Source organism: Narcine bancroftii, chromosome 3 (genome assembly GCF_036971445.1).
Source record: "Narcine bancroftii isolate sNarBan1 chromosome 3, sNarBan1.hap1, whole genome shotgun sequence".
Lineage (NCBI taxonomy): Eukaryota > Metazoa > Chordata > Chondrichthyes > Torpediniformes > Narcinidae > Narcine > Narcine bancroftii.
The window spans coordinates 341005025-341028469 of NC_091471.1; the positions used below are offsets into that span (position 1 = coordinate 341005025).

Here is a 23445-nt window from a genome sequence, read left to right on the forward strand (position 1 = left end):
TCTACTGACTCCCAGTCTGCCAAAGCCCAGAATTTAAATTCACTCCCTTATTTTCACAGTTCTTCCCTTCCTTTCTCTGAACTGCTCTAAACCTTGCGTTCTCAGCATTTTGAGCAATTCTATGGTCTAGCACTCGGCTTGTCCCTTTAAATGCCTAGGCCCGTGATCTCCGAGATGTGGTAAGCCCTCTAATTATTTCCTTCCCTTCATCTGTATTAGCATGTAAAACAAAGCTCTTATCTCAAGTAAAACTTCCAAACACTTGGCTGTTTTACACATACTGCTGGCATCGAGCATTTTCAAATGATCAGAAACATTCCCTTGTCACAAATGACCACACAATTCACTTGTACTTTTTCACGAAATGTTATACTTAATCCATAAACAATTTTAATAATTATCTATCGTGTGCATCCAGTGTCACAGTATAACATTATACATCACCCTACTTGTCTATTTTGTGAAAATGTAATCCAAAGAAAAATCTAAAGTTAAAAAAAGACACAGAATTGTATAATATAAATTGCCAACCTTTTGAGTCCTACCTCAACTCTAACATCATCTGGACTTTGAAATAAATTACTGTGCTTTCATCAGCGCTGGAGTTGACCAATTTCCTACCTAAAGGGTTGTGAAAGTAACAGCACCATTGTGAGTGGCTGCAGAGATATTAGATCTTGAGCCACTTTCCCTGGCTGAAATGTGATTGGGGCAAGGCTTTTCCGTGTGACCAGTTTTGGCCAGTAGCCAAAAAGAGAAAAAAAAACTACCATATATTTCGGTGGATAAGGTGACCTTCAGATAAAATGAGACCCCAATTTCAGTCTGAATTTCGTGGTTTCATCATATAATCAGGTGTATAAGATGACGCCCCCCCCCCACCCCCAAATATCTGTGTTGACTGAGCTGGTGACACGTTAACTGAGCTGTTGGGCATGGCCGGAAGGCGGGCGTTCTCAGGGGGCCTCCATCAAAAGTAAGAAAGTATGAAGCAAGTTTTAAGTTAAAAGTGATTGAAGTGGCCAAGGAATCGACCAACTGAGCTGCTGCACGGACATTTGACATAACTGAGAAAATGGTGAGAGACTGGAGAAAGAATGAAGATGTTTTAAGAAAAAAATGCCACAGAAACAATGCTCAATGAAATGAGGAATCATTTGTTGGCTAGAGTTGGAAAATCACGTTGCAGAATGGGTACTCGTAGAGAGGCAGGTTTGCTTCGTAGTTACATGAAATAGCATCAGAGCATTTGCACTGAAGTGGACAAGTTCAAACCCAGAACACAACAGAGAGTTTAAAGGTACAGTAGCCTGGTGCAATAGTTTCACGAATAGGAAAAAATCTGGTTATACTGTATGGCAAAAATGGCTCAAAAAGTGCGGTATCTCTCGTGCAATGGGTGGTAGGGAGGATGATTTATTGGAGGTTACTGATGACGAAGCCAAAGCCGACATACCAGATTCAGACTGTCATGTAACGACAATGTAAGCAATGAGACTCCAGATGGCTTGTCGAATTCTTTGCTTCCGACAATGAAGCTTGTGATTTTCAAGGATTTTAAATGTGTGTGGATTTTATTTTAATTTTATTGGTTTAACACTACATTGGTAATAGATTTTAGTGCAAAATAAAAATTGTGTACACTACAGCAGCTTTTTAAAAAATAAATACTGGTAGCTTAAAGGGTGGGATCTGAGTGGAGTCAAGTGGTATTTTGAGTAGAATTTTAAGGTCATGGTTTTGGTATCTGGCCTTTAGGATTACCTCTTTTTTTGGGGTGCTTCAAGTATCGTCTTATCTACTGAAATATACGGTAATGAATGTTGAAAAAAAATGTTGGTTTGGCTGGTGGTGAGATCCTTCCAGTACAACCAGAATATCACCCACACTGCACATTGTCTCTGAGATGACTGCAGTGGAGAGGAGGTAGTCACCCATCTCTTTGCAGATTGCAGATTCACTAAGAGGGTGTGGAAAATGAGGCAAGGATCCTTGTTTTGTATGGTTCATCCCAGCAATAGAGATCTTCATGTTGTTCCTGGGGTCACATACCCAGAACTGCTGGAAGTCCATCAGCTCAGTGAAAGACGCAATTTGGACTGCCCAAAACTGGTTGGTCTATCAGCACATTGAAATGTCAGTGCGGGGATGCACTGAGGCTTGGTGCAGCCAAGGGCCCACACAGTCCCCACAAGGCACTGTGAGGAAGGACCACAGCCTAGAGTCCTTTCATTAGCAGGCATTGAGAGGCTGAAACAAGAGGTCGGGGGGGGGGGGGGGGGTGCCTCAGTGTAAATAAAAATGAACATAACAATGTACAGTGATGGAAATCACTGTGATGGGCAGAGACTTTGAAAGGTTTTCCTTTACTAAATAATTTATCATGAATAAAGATCATTTTTGGTTTTAAAAAAAGTTTATTTTTTACAGTTTTTATGAGCTCCAAACTTTGAAAGTTCTAAAAAGCCAGGATTAAAAACAAAGTAAATTTTACGGCACAATTACTTAGACAGTTGGAAATATGGGACTCAATCTTTAAGATGCTGGCAAAAAGTTGCTGATATAAATTAGCAACAAAGGTTCTTTATCAAACAAAATAAATGCCGAAATGGAAAACCACATTCTTGTTACGGATTACTTCAGACAGGCAAACTGATTCTGCCCAGTTCTGCACTGAAGCAACATGCAGACAGCAGTTGGACTCAAAGGACATTCAGTATCTCATAAGTCACACGTTATAGTCTCCACATTCGAATGTGGAATGGCAAGATTTAGACAAATGAAAGAAAGCAACTCATTAGTAATTCCCAGAATACAACATGCTGAGTGCACAATGTGTTTAAAATATATCAGTATGTTTCTGAGTGAAAGGAAGCTACGATCTGAACACTACCCTGCATTTGCTTCTTCGTGGTTTGTAAAGAAGCTAGAAGTTGACTAATGGAAGGTTTCTGAGAAAGATTTCTCAAGCGCCTGGTGGCTGATGTTGTGAATAGTCTGGAGGGTTGCCAGAGATTACAAAAGACATTGATAGGATGCAGAGCTGGGCTGAGAAGTGGCTGATAGAGTTTAACCTAGAAAAGTGTGAGGTGGTTCATTTTGGAAGGTCAAATTTGAAAGCAGGATACACTGTTAATGGGAGGACTTTGAGCAGTGTAGACGAACTGAGAGATCTCAGGGTCCTTGTCCATGGGACATACAAAGCTGCTCCACAGGCTGATGAGAAGGTGTATGATGTGTTGGCCTTCATTAACCATGAGATTAAATTCAGGAGCTGAGGTAATGTTGACTATATGAGCCCTCGGTTCCACCCCTCTTGGAATATTGTGTTCTGTTCTGGAAAAATGTGGATGCTGTAGGAAGGATGCAGAGGAGATTTAAAAGAATATTGCCTGGATTTGGAGGGTATGCCTATTGACAGGTTGCGTGACCTAGGTCTTTTCTCCTTGGAGCGACGGAGGATGACGGGTGACCTGATAGAGGTGTGTCAGATGATGAGAGGCATTGATCGTGTGGATGGCCAGAGTATTTTTCCCTGAGCTTGAAATGGCTAACACAAGGGCATAGTTTTGAGTGCTTAGGAGAAAGAGCAGGAGGGATATGGGAGGTAAGTTCTTCACGCAGAGAGTGGGGGGTGTATGGAATGCTCTGCTAGCAATGGTGGTGGAGCCAGGTACAAAAGGATATTTTTAGAGAAAATTAGATTATGTACAAGTGACTGAGAAAAATGGAATGTTATGCAGTATGGAAATTCTAGGCACATTAGAGTAGGTAATTAGGTCATCACTAAACTGCAAGCAAAAGGCCCTGTACTGTGCTGTGGATTTCGATGTTCAATGGACCATGTTCTGTTGGACTATTTCAGCCATGGATTGTAAACTCAGTAATTCCAGAAACCTGGACACCAATAACAGTCACAGATCTTCCCCTTTGTCTAGGACAGTGGTTTTCAACCTTTTTTCTTTCCACTCACATTCCACTTTAAGTAATCCGCATGCCATCGGTGCTCTGTGATTGTAAGAGATTGCTTAAGGTGGTATGTGGTGGAAAGAAAAAGTTTGAAAACCACTGTTTTAATTGTCCCTAATTGACTCATTATGTGCATGGTTTCATAACTCTAAAGGAAATGGGCTAATGACAAATTTTCTCAAACAAAATATTTCACTGACAATTGGGTCTAGAGCAGTGATTCTCAACCTTCCCACTCTCATACCACCTTAAGCAAACCCTCACAGAGTACCGATGGCATGGGGATTACTTAAAATGGAATATGAGTGGAAAGAAAAAGGTTGAGAACCACTGCTCCAGGACTAGGGTGTGGATGGGTCACATCCTGATGGGGCAGGATGGCTGTTACAGTAAAACAGAATTCGATCAATCAACAGCCTCAAACAAGCGTCAAAAAAAGTAGGAAAATAAATTTAAAAGTTAAAATAAATTAGAATAATAGATTAAAATATGTGTTTAAAATTGTAAAAGTAGATGTTCTCTGAGGTAACACGTAAATATTTGGTGAAGATGGGAGAAAATAATCAGCCAGCAGAGGGCCTTAGTTGTGCTTTTATTCATAACAGCTGTTTGAATAAAGTCGTGTGAAACAGCAATGGCGTCACCTGGATGAAGACCTGATCGAAGCAGCTCGCCATTGAAGTGACTCTCTGAAAGTGCCTCCTTATCCCTGCTTAGTTAGAGTTCCCCCGGTCAGAAGCTTTATCTGCAAACTTGCAGAAGGGGATGTTAATTATCTATAATGCTATTGTTTGTCTTGTGGGCGGCTCTGTGGAGGGAGAGGAACCTGCAGATGCAGCGACTGTCAAATGTTTTCAAATAATGTGATTGAAAATAAAATAAAATGCTTTAAGGTTTGTATATTCATGTAAGTGAAGTTTGTTCAGTGTAAGTACAGTATTTTTGTCCCATAAACTGTTTATTCTTAATAAAGGTGTATTAGGCATTGTAATAGCGTCAAGCAACCATAAAATGCAGTTATCTGGCATCTACCAATTCCCATAGGCACTGGATACCAGGAGTTTTAGCGCATCTTATGGGTTGCAGAGTTCTGGGCAATTGGAATCAGGGAAACAGCCCAACTGTGAGGTAATGGCCTGATGCTAACCAGGAAGTCATGGAACAGGCTCACTGAAGGGATCAGAGATTAGATCAGTAGGTGTTGCTGGTTTGGGGTCTAATGAAAATGTGGGGAGGATAAAGAATTGTGTAGGATCAGTGTAAATAGGTCAGTGTGGACTCAATGGGCTGAAAGGCCTGTTGCATCTTTGCCGCCAGAAATCGTGTCAGAGTTTAGCGGAGACCCTTAACCGAAGGTACCTGCTCACCCTATAGGAGTGAGGTATCTCTGATGTCTTTACTAGCCCAGGAAGTGAGATGGAGGTACTGGAGTGCTGGTAGAATAGAATACATTTAAACACCTGCACTTTACTGAGAGCTATGCTTCTGGTTACATAAAAGGTACCTATATGCAGATGTCCTGTGAATGGAGACATTTAATTTTCCAAGGGAATCAAATGTTTTTTTTTCATTCTTTGAAGAGGATGCAACCTTTCAAATCCTCTCAGCAGAATTGCATGCTGCCCCTCCCCTACATCACATCTTCCACATCTCCACACAAACTGGGAGCAATGCACTGCAGTTGATCCAGTACAAAAGGGATGTATCTATGATCCATGTAAATTTGTTTGATTCATTTTAAACTAGAATTTAAACAAAGGAAGGCAACCCAAACTTTAAAAACTCCAGCGTGTACCTCGATGTGCAGGTAAGTTCAAACTCAACTTCATCTTCGCAGCAAAATAAGAGCGGCCAAATGTTTTGGCTATTCTGGGGCAGTGAGTGAAGTGTGAGAGATGTGAGCTATCTAGCTTAGTGTTTATTCAAAGCAATATACCCCGCTTTACGAATATTCGCTTTTATGAAAACATGTGGTGAAAGCAGCGAGCCAGTATGTAGGCTTCGCGTACCCCCAAGCAGCTCTTCCTCTCTCTCCATCACAGTCTCCCACCACCCCAACCTCCGAAGACTCAGCCTAACTACACTGTACATACATTATTTCTACTGTATAGGCTGTGTATTTATCAAATCAATCCTGCTTTTAATAAATATTAGTGATATTTTAGGTTTTGTGTGCTATTTGGAATGATTTGGTACTTTTTTGGGTCTGGGAACGCTCAAAAGTTTTTCCTATAATAATCGTATCTTCACATTATGCCATTTCAGCTTACAAAAGGTTCTGTAACAATGCTCTAGTTTCATAAAGTGGGGTATACCTGTACATGTAAAAATCCCCAAAGAACAAACTGCAAAATTTTAAAGTTCACCAATGCACATTTCAAGTATTTCAATAACCTTGTAATTATTTCTATGGATACAGAGCTTTTGAAAATCCTGACTTCTACTGTTGCCCCGAGTAGTGATTGATTAGCAAGGATAGGGGACAATTAAGTGAATCATATGGCACATTGTCCTAGGAATTAACTGGGACAGGGTCCAGTGGCAAAAGAAAACAGTCAGCAAGCCGGCAATTAGATTATTGCACAAGCAGCTCTTCCCCACCGTTTAGTAATAATAGCTTTGCATTTTTTTTTGGATGTTTTGAAGTTTTAATCACACTTTCAGTTTGCTGTTAAATTTAGTTTCTTCATGGGATAAGGGTCATCACTGGTAAAAGTAGACTTTGTCGTCTGTCCTGAACTGTCCTTGAACCTGAAGTGGTTTGACTTCAAAGGGCATTTACCAATTCTTTACACTGCTGTTTCTGGAGTTACCTGATGGGAAAGGTGGCAATTTTCCTTCCCTGAAGGACATTAATGAATTGGATGAATTGCTAGGACAATCCAGTAGTTTAACAATAAATATGACCAATAAGTAACATTAAAAAAAGAAGAAATGAAATGTATTCAATTATTTTGATTTTAAAGTTACCAGTTGCCCTGAACATATTCACACTGTTAGGGCATCCACATGTTAGAGGAGAGTCAAGGACCAGAGGGCACCGCCTCACAATAAAAGGGTGTTCCTTGACGGAGATGAAGAGAAATTTCTTTGCCTTGAGGGCAGTGAATCAGTGCAATTTGTGGTGGCATGGTTGGCGTAGCAGTTTGAATCCCATGCTGTCTGTAAGGAGTTTATATGTTCTCCCTTGGGGCTCCGGTTTCCTCCCACCGTTCAAAATGTATCGGGGGTGTAATTGGGCGGCACAGGCTCTGGGCCGAAATGGCCCGTTTCCATGTTGTATGTCTAAATATAAAAATCTTTTAAAACTTCAGTATATTTAAATCGGAGGTTGATAGGTTCTTGATTAGTAAGTGTGTCAAATGTCATGGGAAGAAAGCAGGAGATTGGGGTTGAGAGGAAAAATGCATCTGCCATGATTCAAATAGCAGGGCAGACTCATTGGGCCAAATGGCCTAATTCTGCTCCTAAGCCTTATGGTCTAATCCCGATGTAATGATGTATCTGACTTTGCGTTCTCCAAATTGTGAGTAAACAGGCACACGTTTACAGATAATACAATGGTTCTGTAATGCTGTGGTTCCAATGTATACAATACTGCTTCTGCTTGATGATGCTTCGAATGCCGAGAATCACAAAACCTGCTGCCTGTCAGATGGGCCCAAATTTATCAGGAGGTTTGGTTTCTACGGCCAACATATAGGGACTGGGCCTCAGTTGTATGAATTCGGAACAAAATAAATTCATATCCACCAGAATCAAGCCACTGCAATCAGCTGGCAATAAGATATAAGATCGGGTTATTAAACTGTGTGTGTGTTCATCCCTCAAAACAATTAATTTGATTTACTACATATTTTCAGCTCAATAACAGCTGATGAGACTTAAAACAACTGAAGAATGTGAGTTTTGCTTTACCAGTTACATCTATTTTGCAATGGAGTTCACAGAGGTTGTCTCCTTGTAGTGTAACCAATGGCAGACAGTTGCTTCCTGTTAGATATTTTTTTTGAGGCAGTTAATAGAACTATATGCTCTGATGTTACTTAGAAATCATGAAAAGAGAACTGATGTACTTACGTGGCATGATGCCTTGGTCTGCTAGCTGCTCGCGAGTTCGTCGTTGCTGGAGACGGAGCTGGAGAACTGCGAGGAAAGCAAAATTTGCAGAGATCAGTCATCCAGCCCTTCACTGTCCTCCCTGAAGTCCATTTGCTGCAATTAAGTTGTGACTTCAGAAGTTCTGGCTGGATTCCCATAAGGAGTATAAACTCCAGGCCAGGTAGGTTAGCATCCTGAAACTTCAGCAGGTGCAAAAATAAAAATCACGGTAGTTCATTGCATATTGTGGCTATGTTAATTTATTCTCTTGTTGTTGGTGTACCTTTCATGTGTGGCTTCAGCAAATACAAAATTTGGATTTTCTGCACATTATACTTGCGTACACGACAATAAACTCTTATGCTCGTACTCAAATGCCAATCAACAACTGCTATACCTATTAGTCTTGAAAGCCCCCTCCACTGCTAATGGTAATTTACTGGGCAAATGCTTATCTTTCTAATTTTATGGGAAATCATAAATCATGGGATTTTACCCCATTTGTTGTACTTTAGAAAAGCAACAGCGTGTTCTGCCAGAGTGTTATCTTTATACTAATTCCTTTGACTAAAATCTTCTGTTTTGATGGCTGGCCTGTGAAAATGTATTACGCACATAAGCAAACTAAAATTCTGTTGCTTGCACCTGCTAGGTATCCCTCCATCTCTTTCATGCTCATGCAATCTCCCATTACTCCTGGAAGCCCATTTTCAGACTCCCCCCCTCCCCCCCCACCCCACACACACACACACACACACACACACACACACACACACCTTAAATGCATGACATCTACTGTGTAACCTTGTGCTCTGGAAAATATTTTGATTTCCCTCCCTATCAATGCCTTGATTAAATTTAAATCTGCCATTGAATCGAGAGAGGAACCTTGCCTTAAAATGATGAGTGTTGTGTTTGACACTTGTACTTCAAAATAAAAGCACCTAGCATTTGCGGTTCATACCACTGAATAAAAGGGAAGAATTGTTAAGTAATGGTTTGATTGGCCTTTGAGAAACATAAACAAGGCACATTTACTACCTAAACACAATCTGCTGGAGGAACTCAGCGAGTCGAGCTGCATCAATGGGAGAGACAGAATGGTTGATGTTTTGGGTTGGAGCCCTTCATCAAGACTTGAAAGCATCAAGTCTTGACGTAGGGGTCCAACCCAAAGCTTCTTAGTTCAGTTTCTTTCTCCCACTGATGCTGCTCCTCCAGCAGATTGCTTTCAGCTTCAGGTTCCAACATCTGTTGTTTCCTGTGTGACTCAAATCAAGACTGATACTGGTCAGAATAGTCGTGATGTCTGTAATTCTTAAACGATGTATCAGGCTTAAAATTTATTGCATGCAGACCAATTTGGATGTTGGGAAAAACTGCAGTAGGCATCTTCTGTGCACCTGCACATATTCAGTCAAGGGCTTCTGAGGATCTGGCTATTTCTGTGGTTGAGGAAGGCAACCACAGGTTTGAAGTTTGTGTGTTCACCTTTAGTAGAAAATACATGTGGGCAAGCACCCAAAATCTCTGAAATTGCCTCTAGAAGGTTCTTTTTATATAATATTGAAAACATTTCTCTTGCATCAATATGTTAAAAAAACCTGGGATGAAATTGCTGTGTTGAAGGCTTGATTATTCTTTTGGCTGAAACATAAAATTGGGGCACTGCCTATGAATTACAGGACTGTAACAGAGCTATTGATTTCTAGATCACACAGCACTATTTATTGAATAGCAGGAAACTCTTCTGATATCTTAGCCAAGATTTCTCCCTCAACCAATATCATACATCTCACTGTATTTTTGAACAGCTTGATTGATGAGAAAAGGGTTCCTGGATTTGCCACCATCACAGAAGTGGCTACACTTCAAAATAATTCTCCCTTTGTAAAGTTCTTTGGGGCTACTGCGAGATATGTGGTAAGACACAACCCAGTTGTAAGCTTTTATCCTGTTATTGAATGGCAGAATGATGCTCCCTCTAGTGGACCAGACAAAACGCTCCAATATTCCACTCAAAGTTCAAAACGTAGATCTGCCAGTAAATTATATATTTTCTCAAATGATAGTAAACAACATTTCTGAAGATTGGTTTTAATAATTTTCATGATTATTCTGTGCTCAAATCCCACCCTGAAAATAAACCAATGCTGAAGAACCAACCACTTGTGTAGACAACAGCTGCACATTAACCTGGAGAAATGTTCTTTTTTTTTCTGAAGACCAAACAAGAAACACACACTCACAAATATATCATTAAAAACAGGATGCAGATTTGAACACATCACTGAAACGGAATCAGAACAGTGTGTGGTCCTAGCACATAATGCAAGTCGGTGAACACTGAGAGGTCAAACAGTGACACACACACACACACACACACACACACACACACACACACACACACACACACACACACACACACACACACACACACACACACACACACACACACACACACACACATACACACACACACACACACAAATCCTGGCCATGTTGTGCAGCATTTCTCTAACAATATTAAACTCCCTCACAAAAGCTCTTCAGTATTTATTCCCTCTCTTCTTGGCCATCAGATAGATTAAGATCCAGGCATTAAATGCTTTTGATACAAGTGTTGTGTGTGTATTTAATGATATGAGAACTCCTTCCTGTGATTAACAATTAATTTGTTTGTGTCCACGAGATGCAAAATTTGTCATAATTTGAGGAGTGGTAAATCCTTTTTCAGAAAATTCCAAATTTTACATGCACAGTCATTTCAAAGTAAACCCTAAGGACAGATCCTCTTTTTTATTGAACAACCAACACCCAATAATAGAAGCCATAATTGGTTTGGAGATTAATTACTGAAATATATATCTCTATATCTAACAACAACTTACAAAGTCCACAAGTCAGTTTGAGTTTAAAAGATAGCAAGAGCTATGTTTAAAAAAAGATAATATATCCAAACCTCCTTTTAGTCTCTGTGAAATGATACAAGAGTGAAAGTGACAGCTGTCATCCTGGTCTTCGTGTATTCTGCAAGGTAAGATCCCTAACACGTTGCCTTGCTTTTCTGTAACACCAACCATGCTTGATTAAAGCCCTACAAGTATCCGACTGTAGCCATGTTGTGGAAGAGCCCAAGTCCCACTCACTAGCCCCATACTTCTTAAAGTTTCCTTTCCAATTCAAAATGAATGGGCAAGGAAACACCATACAGACAATGAGGTCACTCGCAGCACTCCCTCCAGTGCTGGGATCCTATAAATAAAGCTTGCTGCATGCATGTTGTAACCTGTATGAAATAGTTCCTTGCAGGCGCTGGCAGAACCTTAAACCAAAAGGTGGAACAATGCATGTTAAATCTGCAGAAAATAACATTTAAATATTAATTGAAGGAAGACTGCTGGTTATACAAGAAGGCAAACGGCTGAAGCATTTCAACCATTCACTGCAATCTGATCAGATGATTTATGCACAACTGATCAAATTAAGATGATAAAAATAGTCCCACCAGTTGTCAGCTGTGAATCTATCTGCCCAGCAGTTGCACGCCGGTTAAAAGTGAGTGACTTGCTCACCCAGCTGAAAAGGGCCCACAAATTACATACTGCCGCTGCTGTTGTTACCACTAGTGTGAATTTACTGTTAGCATTGCAATAGATCTTTGCCAGAAAGAAAAACACTAAAGAAGCGCTTTAGACAATCAAACAGGGTCCTCCTATATGCTCTGGTTCCAAAACAAACATGTTAATTGATGTGATACTGGCATTTTTTCAAATTACTCTCCAAGATAGTTTTCAAAAGAACACTCCTGCTCCATGCAAATTTGCCTATTAATTTTTTATAAATTTTGAAGTAATTAATATGAAGCATAATTAAGCAATGCTTTGCTACCAAGGTTAGGGCCATATAGGTATGTTGAGATTTTAAGTTTTTTTAAATGTTAAACATACAGCATGATAGTAGGCCCTTCCAGACCATGCTGCCCAAGCACCCCAATTAACCTACAACCTGCGTATGTTTTTGTGGGACGAAACCGGAGCAACCGGAGGAAACCCATGCAAACGCAGGGAGAACATACAGACTCCTTACAGACACCACTGGATCTGAATCCTGGTTGGTGGCACTGTACTAACTTTGCAATAAATGCTACACTAACTGTGCCACCCCATTTATATGCCAGTTGTAGTTAAACCCTATTGAACAGTCTTCATCCACAAAATAAATGTCAACTGGCTAGGTTTGAATATACTTTATTCAGCTAAAAGATTATCTTGAAATTTCCATTCTGTCATTCATAAGTTTTTCATATTCTTATGTTTCTCCAAGTCCCCAGGAAACTAATGCAATGAAAAAGTATTCCTTTGGTGGCTGTTGAGAAGGGACTTCAGGGGCAGAATTCCAGAATGAGGAGTCAACCAGATGAGGAGTAAGTACAGGTATTTCTCTCTTGGGACTGAGAATCTTCAGAAGTCTCTACTCCAAAGAGGTGTATTAGGTATATTCAAAGTTGAGATGTTTAGATTTTTGGATATGGGGGATTCAAGAGTAGGAGAGTAGAGTCCTGGGGAAAGAATAGCCCAACCCTGATCTCATTCACAGCGGGGATGATGTGTTGCATGAACTAACCCAGCTGCTATTTCTTACAATCAAATATCAAGTGGATTCAATAGCAGAGGAACTAATTCTGGGGGAAAATAAATAGTGATGATATCAACTTAATATAACTGATGAAGGAAAATTGGACAGGAAATTAAGCGGTAGTGTCTAGTACAAAATGCAGTAGAGATCTGAAATAATGGATTTTTATTTGTTAGAGAGAAAGCAGAACACTTGGGTAGATGTTGCAAACTTGTACATATGGCACGATATAATTGAATATTAAACCTGAGTTGAGAGCTAAAGGGTGTAATTTTCCTATGCTATGGCATGATGTAGATCCTACTGTGAATGAGTTATGGAAATGCACAACCCAATAATGAAAAGCTATTACAGCGTAAAAGCCCAAGGGTCAGTAGTGAAAACACGAGCTTCCCACACAGTCAAGACCTTTTTTTCTAAATTGGTGGCTTGGTCACCTTACCAAGTCAGTTCTCTCAAGGGAGATTATTTAATTTTGGATTTATCTTATTAATGTGATATCATCACTATTTATTTTCCCCCAGAATTAGTTCCTCTCCTATTGAATCCACTTGATATTTGATTGTAAGAAATATCAGCTGGGGTAGTTCATGCAACCCATCATCCCCGCTGTGAATGAGATCAGGGTTGGGCTATTCTTTCCCCAGGACTCTGCTCTCCTACTCTTGAATCCCCCATATCCAAAAATCTAAACATCTCAACTTTGAATATACCTAATACACCTCTTTGGAGTAGAGACTTCTGAAGATTCTCAGTCCCAAGAGAGAAATACCTGTACTTACTCCTCATCTGAGTCTTGGGTGGTTGACTCCTCATTCTGGAATTCTGTCCCTGAAGTCCCTTCTCAACAACCACCAAGGAATACTTCTTCATTGTAATTACTGGTACAATGCCACTGAGAGAAAATAATGAAAGGGTCCTTCAGTTTCATCGATCACTGCAATAAGGTCTGAAAACTTCTAACACTGCATCTACAACAGAAGCGTGACTTGGAAGCATTCACTATTGTAGCTGGTCTAAATCTTATACTGACTCTGTGACCAAGCACAAGACATCGCAAGTCCTTCCCATCAACGTAATTGCACAGGAAACACAAGTGAAGCTTGAGTGCAATGATAAGATTTTGAGACATTTAATAAACGCCAAAAGTGACAGTGCTATTAAATCAAATAATTAATGATTTTCTGATCGTCATTTATTGGTAACAAATAGAAAAGAATTAACATGATTCTTTATGGAGAAGGATTGGATGTAACTCTTTTCATTGTAGCATTAGTATTAGCATTTCAATATTTATTTTTAAAAGAAAAGTATTTTGCATCTCGACAGATGGTTAGGATTTGGAAACATTTGAGAGGACTCCAGGCGTGGCTGTTTAATTAAAACCAAGCAGCTGCCAAAAAATCTTGCTGTTACAACTCACTCTGATTGTTACCTTTCAAACTCTTCCAGTGAGTCACCAGTTCTTTTAACATTACAACATCTTGGAGTGTTTATTAATGCAATGCATTGTATATACAACTGTGGTTGCAATTATTTTTATCTACAACCATACTGGCGACAGTTGGAGCAGAGCACAGTCAGATATAATGTAATACTGCAAAATGCAAAATTATGTACTCGTCTCTTAACCAGTCCTGCACCCATCTGTTTTACACCAATTTACCCTGCCTTTATTGTGAGCTTTCCTTTCCCATTTTTATCGTAAAAGTCAAAAAAAAATGTAGGTGCCAGATATCTGAACCACCCAAGAATCCAGACTTCTCAAAAAAATCGCCTGAAATCCGGAGTACCTGAAAATCCGGACCTCAAACTCTCAGCTTTTGAATGTGAGCATAAATGCCACTGGCACACAGCAGCAACAAGCAACCACGCAGAAGTTGTGGAAACGTAAGAGTTGTTTTTTTGTAATTATAGGAAAAAAATGCTCTGTTAATAAACTATCAACATTTACCTGTTTATTCTCCTTAAATTTTAATTTTAAAAGTACTGCCTGAGAATCTGGAAAACCTAAACTGATCCAATCACCGAGCAGTCTGGACTTTAGGACTTTTACTGTACTTCGTTCATACCTGTCCAAAGATTTCCCTTACATTCCACAATTGACAGCCTGAGACAGTTGTAGTGTATTTGGAATACTATTCTTTGGTCCTGCCGACAGGAAATGCATACTCTCAGAAAGCTGCGTGGGCAACCAGCTGATTTTTTAAATCACTAGTTTGATGCTGTTCAATCCCTAATATTTTTGGAAACTTCCAGACATCAAGTGGTGCCAGACATTGGCCATTTTCTAGTTGGGAATACTCTGACTTCTATATATTCTCACCTGAAGCTATGAGCACCAGATTTGTTCAAAGCGCTTGAGCACAAAATCCATGCCAACATTCAGGAGGTGCTAAAATATCAGAGGTGCAGAATTCCAGGTGAGAAATCAATCTCAGGATGAGGCATCAACATAGTGTGCCTTAAGAAGGATCAAGGAGATTTCCCTGATCTCCAAGCAATTAATTATCCTTCACCTAATGTCATGACCACTAACTTTTGTTATCGTAGAGAGATTTTGAGTGGCACTGTTATTGGAGTGTCTAGTGCAGTGCTATTACAATGCCAGTGACCCAGGTTCGAATCTGGTGCTGTCTGTAAGGAGTTTGCATGTTCTCTCTGTGTCCGCATGGCTTTCCTCTGAGTGCTCCGGTTTCTTCCCACATTCCAAAGAAGTACAGGATTAGTAGGTTAATTGATCACACGAGTTATTACTCATGGAAGGGCCTGTTACTGTGCTGTATCTCTAAAATTTAAAAAAAAATCATACTGATGGGTAGTTAATTGATGCCTTGAGACACAAAGGTGCTAGAAGTAAATTAAGTTATTTGTTAAACTTTCCTCCCAAGTTAAACTTGCCTCTAGAATTCTCTCATTGATTAGAAAGTTGGGATGGATCAATTCCTACATCAGAGGCAGTTTTAGCATTTTGAAGCATTTTTACTCTGTTTTATGAAATGATTTTGCCTGCAACTCCATGATGATATTGTCGTCATAAGATTGCCACTTTAATAAATCATTATCTCTTGGTTAAAGAAAATACAAATGTTAAAAGATCAGCTTTCAGTGATCCTTGCATGAAAACCTTCAGTGAAATGTGAGGGCAAGAATCAGCGTATCTTTAACAGCCCTTATCCCAGGCTAGAAAATCTAGCGGACCTCAGTTTTGAGTTTTCCAAGTAAGCAACACCAAATTGAAATGGTTGAGAAGATGAAAATTAAGCATGGAATCATGGCGAATGCATTTTTTTTAAAGCCGTGTGTCTGTGGGTGAACGTGGGGACTCAGCTGCGTATCAATTAAATAAGACTAAAAGTTGAAATAGATTGATGTTAAATATTTCAGATGTCACTTTATGGCATCCTTGCTGTTGGGAAAGTGATGGCGCAGCCAGTGCGAGTGCATTCTGATGTTTCACTTGTACCTATTTTTCAAACTGCAAATTCTATGTGTAAGATTATACATGAGGCTGCTATGCATTGAATGGAACAATAGTTTCAAATAAATGAAACAATCAATGAATAAATGAAAAAAAATGAACCTATTACATAAATAAGCAGGTTACAGTTATGGTCAATTGTCTAAGTTAAGCAAATTCCAGTGAAAGCCATCCAGCCAAATTTACATGATCACATCCCTGAAATACAATCCAGCTATTATTTAAGATCCATCACTGAGGTGAAGGATGCCCAAAAAATGGCGAAGTATCTCGTGTTTCAAATGTGCTAAGGATTACAAATGTAGTAATTAATTAACGTGATTCAAGAGTTTTAGTTGTCAAGTGCGATTTTAAATATAGATCAACTCTCAAATGCAATGCATAGGAAAAGAAATGGGTAAGGAAACTGTTAACATCTGCGATCTAGTCCAAATATATTGCTCAAAAATTTATAACACATTTTTTTCTTTCAAATGTATACTGGCATTTATTGCAGGAACCTGCAAAAATATTCAATTAGACCTGAAGAAAATTATCTATAGTGAACCAATATTGATTCAAATTGAATCAATCTACCACATAATTAACGAATTATAGATCGATTAATATTCAAAGAGAGACATACCCTAAGGCTGTACAGAAGAGGCAATGATTCATTTAGTTTTTGGTATAGTCTATCACAATAATTTAAATAAGAAAAGGGCATGAGCAATGGCTCTTGTTGCACAAAACCTTGCAGTGGATGGCCCAAAACTCAAGCCTCTATTGCTCAGACCACAGTAAGACACCATTAAGAAAAAGTCAAGCCACACTAAAATAAGCCAGTAGTGGAGCCTACTTTCTGATAAAATAAAGTGATTAGTTTTTTTTTACTTTTTGAAAGACCAGAGTCGAAAAGATGAAAACTCCAATCCACCTGCTAAAATCCTAAAACTGCAATATTTTTCAGCGATAATCCAATTTGCTTTTAATATCTGTTGCTGTGGTATCTGTAGTATCAATTGAAATGTGGGAAACCTGGAGTGAAGTTATTAAAAGTAGTGTATTTTTACAAGAACAAGTACATCACCACTGTTTCGCAGAAAATTGGGTGACAGTTTTCTGATATATGAGCTCAGGTATTTGCTAAATGGAAATGTACACCCATTTTGAGTTACCATGATGTGCTTTTAAATGTGAAGGTTGGTTTCTCTTTATAATTTTAAACAGTAACAGGGAAAAAGTAGAACCAAAACTTGGAGCATTCAGAAATAGCCACAAATTGGAAAATCCTTGCTGAAACAGAAACATGAATGAATGAAATACAATGTCAGATTTAATTATAATTTGTTTCAGAAAGGTGGCAGTGTTGTCATGGTGTTAGAGTTGATCTGTTACCATTTCAATACAAACAGATTTCAAATAAAAACAAATGCTGGTAGGTTAATAGATAATGTAAGAATATATATAAATCATCAATTGAATATAATGATAAGCTTTTCGTTGTGGCAGATGACAATGCAAAATACTGTAAAGGGTGCAAGTTTCAATCAACCTAATTGCATATGTGGCATCATTTAATTAATGAAACCTCAGAAAAACACAAATTTATTTCAATGTTAATATATCCACTTAATTTTACAACCAATGTACCAAATGCATTTATGTGAAATGAAAAAAAAAAGTTTGTAGGTTAAAACCCAAAGCTGTTCAATAGGATTCACACATCCACAGATGTGCTGGTGCCTGTTGCCACCAGGAGAGCTGGACCGTGTGGTGGTTAGAGTCAAGGGATGAGTGAAAGCTGCTCAAAAGCAAAGGTGATGGTTTTCGACTCTTTCCAAGCAGTGATCAATTGGCTTCAAGGACCGAATGGGAGTGCATGGGGTTTACTCTGGTCTACTCCTGCCTTATCATCATGTACATCAGGGAAAAGAAAACGGTCTGAAAACACCTCAAAGGCTTAAGATTCAAAATCCACCTCACACCCACTCACAATGACAACAACCAAACAAGTGGACTTGAGGGGATCAGTCCTCGAGTTGACTTGATTGACTTCCTCTTCTGCAGCTCACCCTGGAGAGCAGGGGTAGGGGGTGAAAAAATGTGTTCTTCCAGAAAATATGAAAAAGAAAATCTCTCGAAACCCCACTATCCAGCCGCAATAGCAAGGTCCATATTGACCTTGCTATATTAGCAGCCACCCTGTGCATTATAATTCCACTGCAGGTTGAATACATAATTTCTTTTGGTCAACTCAAAGGAGGAAAGTACTTCTGAACCAGGTTGATTGGAAGAAGGAAAAAAAATGAATGCAAAATAGAACTCTCTGAATAGACTGCAGTTGGAACACGAAGAAGCAACATTTCGTGCCATCATTTTGCTACATTAAAGTGGAGTAAAAAGTGACGTAGGCGCACTTTACATTTACTGCAGAAATGCTCGTAATCCGCTTGATGCCCCGCTCTTACCTGATCTGAACTTGCTTCTGATCAGCAGAGAATGTTCTGAGCCCAAAAGTGTCATGTTAAGGCGCAACGAGGGCAATTCCAGTCAGAATCGGCCAAAAACCAAGGTGTCCTCAGTTTCTTTCAGGCAAACCGAAAGGCAACGGGGAACAAGCAAGTGAGAATTCGTCCAAGGACTCTCTCTCACTCACTCACTCACTCCCTCTTCAACAGCAGGGGTAGCTGTGTGCAGCGAAAGACTTGGTGAAAGACTTTTGGTCCTGTCCCCCCCCCCCACCCGCCCTCCCCCTCCCCCTTCTCTCTCTCTCTCTCTCTCCCCCCCACGAGTAGCGGGCAGCAACTGATTATACTGCACGGCGCTGCATCGGGGCGAACTAATTAACGTGCGATCAGCCGGGACCCTCCTCCAGCGGCGTCTTTGACGACCACCATCAGAGCCAGGGCGCTCTTGGCTCCGATCAAGCTGGCGCAGGGGACGATCCAGTTCAAGGTGCTGATATCTGATCCTGGATAATGCCCGTGGCAGCCTGTCAAGTTCGGGACAGGGGAGGTGGGTCCCGACTGTCTCGCACAAGCGTTCATAGCAGTTGCCGCAGCTCTGGAAAGGGAGAGCAGGGGGGTGGGGGCGAGAAGTCAGGCGCCCTCGGCGCTGCGACTCTCGGTGACAATAAAGCAGGAGTGGGCTCACCCTCTCGCAGCTTACGGGCTCCGATTGCGAAGCGGCAATACCGGGGTGGGGGCAGAAAAAAAAAACACTTTGGATGGACTTTCCTCTGCAGAAGGCAAATGAAATAACACTTCCAACATGCATGAAAAGGGCTGGCCACCGCACAGGAGTAACGAAGGGTCTTGAACACATCAACTTCTGTTGCTTTTTCCCCCACAGATGCTGCCCATGTATCGAGCATTGAAACCAAAAAATGATTTCAGATTTCCGACACCTTTAAGATGCCTTTGGTTGCAATCTGCTTTGGATTATAATTTAAAACAAGGTGTTAGTCGGGCTGAAGGTCAGAGAAGTATGAAATAGAGAAGGTTATTTTACGTGTATTTTTTTGGAGTTATGATTTAATTATAGAATTTGATGTCCTGAACTAAATAAGTTCTGGTTATGCTTCTCATTTCCAATTGAGATGTGATCTGATTTATGTGAAGGGTTTTGGTTAAACTCAATAAAAATATATATTTCATTAAAACGAGCAAGTCGGACTGAAACAGAAGGTGGCGTTTGATTTTGGCCATTCCCCCCCACCCTCTCCCGACCTGGAGGCTTGCGCTTCGGGACAAATGAACACCTCGCCCCCCACCCCCCCCCCCCCAATCGCTGCGAATTGTCAGGCTGCGCCCAGAGTGTGGGGTGACGAGAGAAATGGAGGTGGGCGCGGGGTTTGACCTGTCAGCGGGATTCGTGAACTCGGAACTGCCCGGTGGTTGAGGGAGTAAAGGTTTAGACTTTTCAGAATTGCGTGCATGAAGGCAGATCAAGGCAGCACGTTGATAAGTATCGCTTATCACTCCGTGCATGGACGGGGACACTCTCCATCGGTGCGCAAACATCAACTTGACAGCCACGACCCGATCTCTGGGTCCGCACTGGTGACATTTGCTGGAAAGGAGGGGGGGGGGGGGTATGGGTTGGGGAGCTGTGCTGCCCTCAGACTTTTACGCCTGGCTGCAGTCCAAGCGCCACTTTGGCTTTGGAAGAGGTCGCGGGTGATCTGCGCACTGGAAGAGCCCAGGGCACAAGAGAGAGTTAAACAGCAAGCCTGCAGGACAAGACACCGACCTGCTGAGTTTCTTCCAGCACGTTTGTGTCTTGCAGTTGACAACGAGAGGGTGGGAGTGAGAGCTCTTGCCTCAGTGGAAACCCCAGGGTTACAATCCAGTCTCCGCGGCTGGCAAATTAACGTGAGACGCGGGGGTGGGTGACTTGGGGGTGAAATTGCAGAAGTGACGATAGGTTGGCATTTTAGTTGGGGTTTTCATTTGGAAACCAGCTAGGCTGTCACTGTTCAAATGCCGAGGCGGCGGGTTCCTCTGGGGATCGTGCCGCTCCACAAGAAAGTCACCGCCGAAAGGAGTCCGGCAGAGGAACACCCCTTGGCTCTCCCAACAGCCTGAGCAGTCGCCACTAACACGGCCAGTGATATCGCCACCAAGATCCTTACACCCCCAATACCCAAAGAACCATTTATACCGCTACCCCTCCACCATCAGACAACCGACTCATTTAAGATCTTTTGGACTTCATTGATTTTTCTCTCTCTCTCCATGTTGCACAGTCAGTTTGTTGACATTTCTTTACATTGAGTACAGGATTTTTGCACGACCAATAAGTGGTCATTCTGCCGCGCCCGCTGGTAAAAAGAATCTCTGCACTCTTGACAATAAAGCTGAAATCTGAATCTCGTTGCTCCAACAGTCCAGCTACGGATTATTTAGCTTGTTCAGCGTATTGCCTTTCCAGACACCTCGGCAAATATACAGCCTCTTAACCTCTTGCTTTGGCGATCCTTGACACTCTGTTAAATGGTCCTTTGCCCATTTATTTATCCTCGTTCCCCTTCTCATATTGTCTTATGACAGGTGGCTATTCAGCCAATTGAGCCCATGCCGACTCTCAGAACAATCCTATTTCCCCACTCCTTTCCCTGTGACCTATTCATGCCGACCAATCTCCTCGATTGTCCTGTCACCCCACCTGCCATGGGGATGTTACCATAACCAATGAACCTTTCATCTCTGGGATCTGAGAAGAAATCGGAGCACTTGGACTTCATTGATTTTTCTCTCTCTCTCCATATTGCACAGTCAGTTTGTTGACATTTCTTTACATTGAGTACAGGACTTTTGCACGACCAATAAGTGGTCATTCTGCCGCGCCCGCTGGTAAAAAGAATCTCTGCACTCTTGACAATAAAGCTGAAATCTGAATCTGCTGGGGGAAGCGGAGTCAAGAAGTAAACCCTGCCCGATTTTCAGAGCAGGTGTACAGTTTAAGAATTTTAAAAATAGCATCGCCAATCCCCCCCGGACCAGCAAGAAAATGAAGATTAATCAACACAAAATAAGCCACTGTCTCAGGTCCTCGGGACATTACAAGTGGGGTAATTAAAACAACATTAAACAGCATAGTTATGTTCATCAAGGAATTTTTTTTGAGGCTGCAGGTTTCTTCCAAGTGCTCCGATTTCTTCTCAGATCCCAGAGATGAAAGGTTCATTGGTTATGGTAACATCCCCATGGCAGGTGGGGTGACAGGACAATCGAGGAGATTGGTCGGCATGAATAGGTCACAGGGAAAGGAGTGGGGAAATAGGATTGTTCTGAGAGTCGGCATGGGCTCAATTGGCTGAATAGCCACCTGTCGTAAGACAATATGAGAAGGGGAACGAGGATAAATAAATGGGCAAAGGACCATTTAACAGAGTGTCAAGGATCGCCAAAGCAAGAGGTTAAGAGGCTGTATATTTGCCGAAGTGTCTGGAAAGGCAATGCGTTGGACAAGCTAAATAATCCGTGCAACGAGATCATGTGATGAAAAGTGTGGAAATATAACTGATCAGAATTGGGAACCCAAGAATGTATGGATATGACACTGCTAGAGAGGAGTTAGTCACCCTCTACTAAAGGGGAACGATCACTTGGGGAATTCGTGTCAATGAAGGGAGGGAGGTCAAATTTATCCAAAGAAAGTTCCCCTTGTTTCAGGCAATGAAGAGTGGTGATATTTGATTAATGATGGATTATTCCTGTTTTCCTGCTAAATACTTTCCAAGCACACCTAAATCTCAGCCAATGGAAGTGAAATAGTCAGAATCTATTTTTTAAAAAGTTGGCATCTTATAAAGGAGTGGTTTTCAAACTTTTTTCTTTCCACTCACGCACCATCTTAAGTCATCCCTATGCCATAGGTGCTCTGTGATCAGTAAGGGATTGCTTAAGGTGGGAAGGTTGAGAATCATTGCTCTTGACCCAATTGTTACTGAAATATTTCGCTTCATAAAATTTGTCATTGGTCCATTTCCTTCGTAGTTATGAAACCCTGCACTTAACAAGCCAATTAGGTACGATTAACAGTGGTTTTCAAACTTTTTCTTTCCACTCACATTCCACCTTAAGTAATCCCACACTAATCACAGAGCACCAATGGCAGAGGGATTACTTAAGGTGGTATGTGAGTGGAAAAAAAAGGATTGAAAACCATTAATGCAAAGGCTCTATAAATGGCTTCAGCAAAGCAAGTGTTGGCCTATTCATACTCAGCTATCCCAAGCACTGGCACACAAGAAGATCAAGGATTGCATATTATCAAACAAGAAAATGCCAGGTTTCATCTCATTTGGGTTAGTAATGGAAGACTGATATCAAATTTCGATGTATTCGGGTGAGAGGTTTCCTGTTCCATGTTATAGTTCAGTCTTGAAGCAGCCCCTATAATGGAAGGATTGGGTCATCTTGCCTTGGCACTTTTCTCAAAATTAAACAGCCTGCCAACACTCACTGTTTGCGAGACATAATTATTGCTTGTTTTGAAAATATAAGGTCACTAACTGGCTGAGGAATGTACCCAATGCATGAGTCACTGGCTTCAAGAAAAGTAAAGGGGTCAAGAAATTGGATGATGACTAAGACTTGTTATGACCTATTCTTAAAGAACACATGAAATATGCAAACAGCATGACAATGACATATGTGAAAATTACTCATATGGAGCTAAAGCCCAATTATGAAGTAAACCACACCAGAAGGTCAATTTTAATGTTAACAGTGATTAAATCAGATGTGAAATATTTTGTCGCACATAGG

General features: G+C 40.8%; 1 protein-coding gene across 6 annotated transcripts in view; it reads right to left on the minus strand.

Moving 5' to 3' along the window:
- The window catches only part of myocd (myocardin), a 101029-nt gene extending 82159 nt beyond the window's left edge, over window positions 1–18870 (minus strand). For 3 of the 6 annotated variants that reach the window (XM_069929508.1, XM_069929506.1, XM_069929511.1), the window contains exons 1-2: window positions 11033–11264; window positions 8050–8115 (exon numbers count right to left, since the gene is read on the minus strand). In XM_069929508.1, the coding sequence (XP_069785609.1) occupies window positions 8050–8115; window positions 11033–11153 (187 nt within the window). In that variant the 5' untranslated portion in view covers window positions 11154–11264. Of the gene's footprint in view, window positions 1–531; window positions 566–8049; window positions 8116–11032; window positions 11265–18639 lie in introns of those variants that run through there. The other 3 variants (XM_069929507.1, XM_069929509.1, XM_069929510.1) reach the window with 3 other exon arrangements.
- Window positions 18871–23445: the final 4575 nt, after the last annotated feature.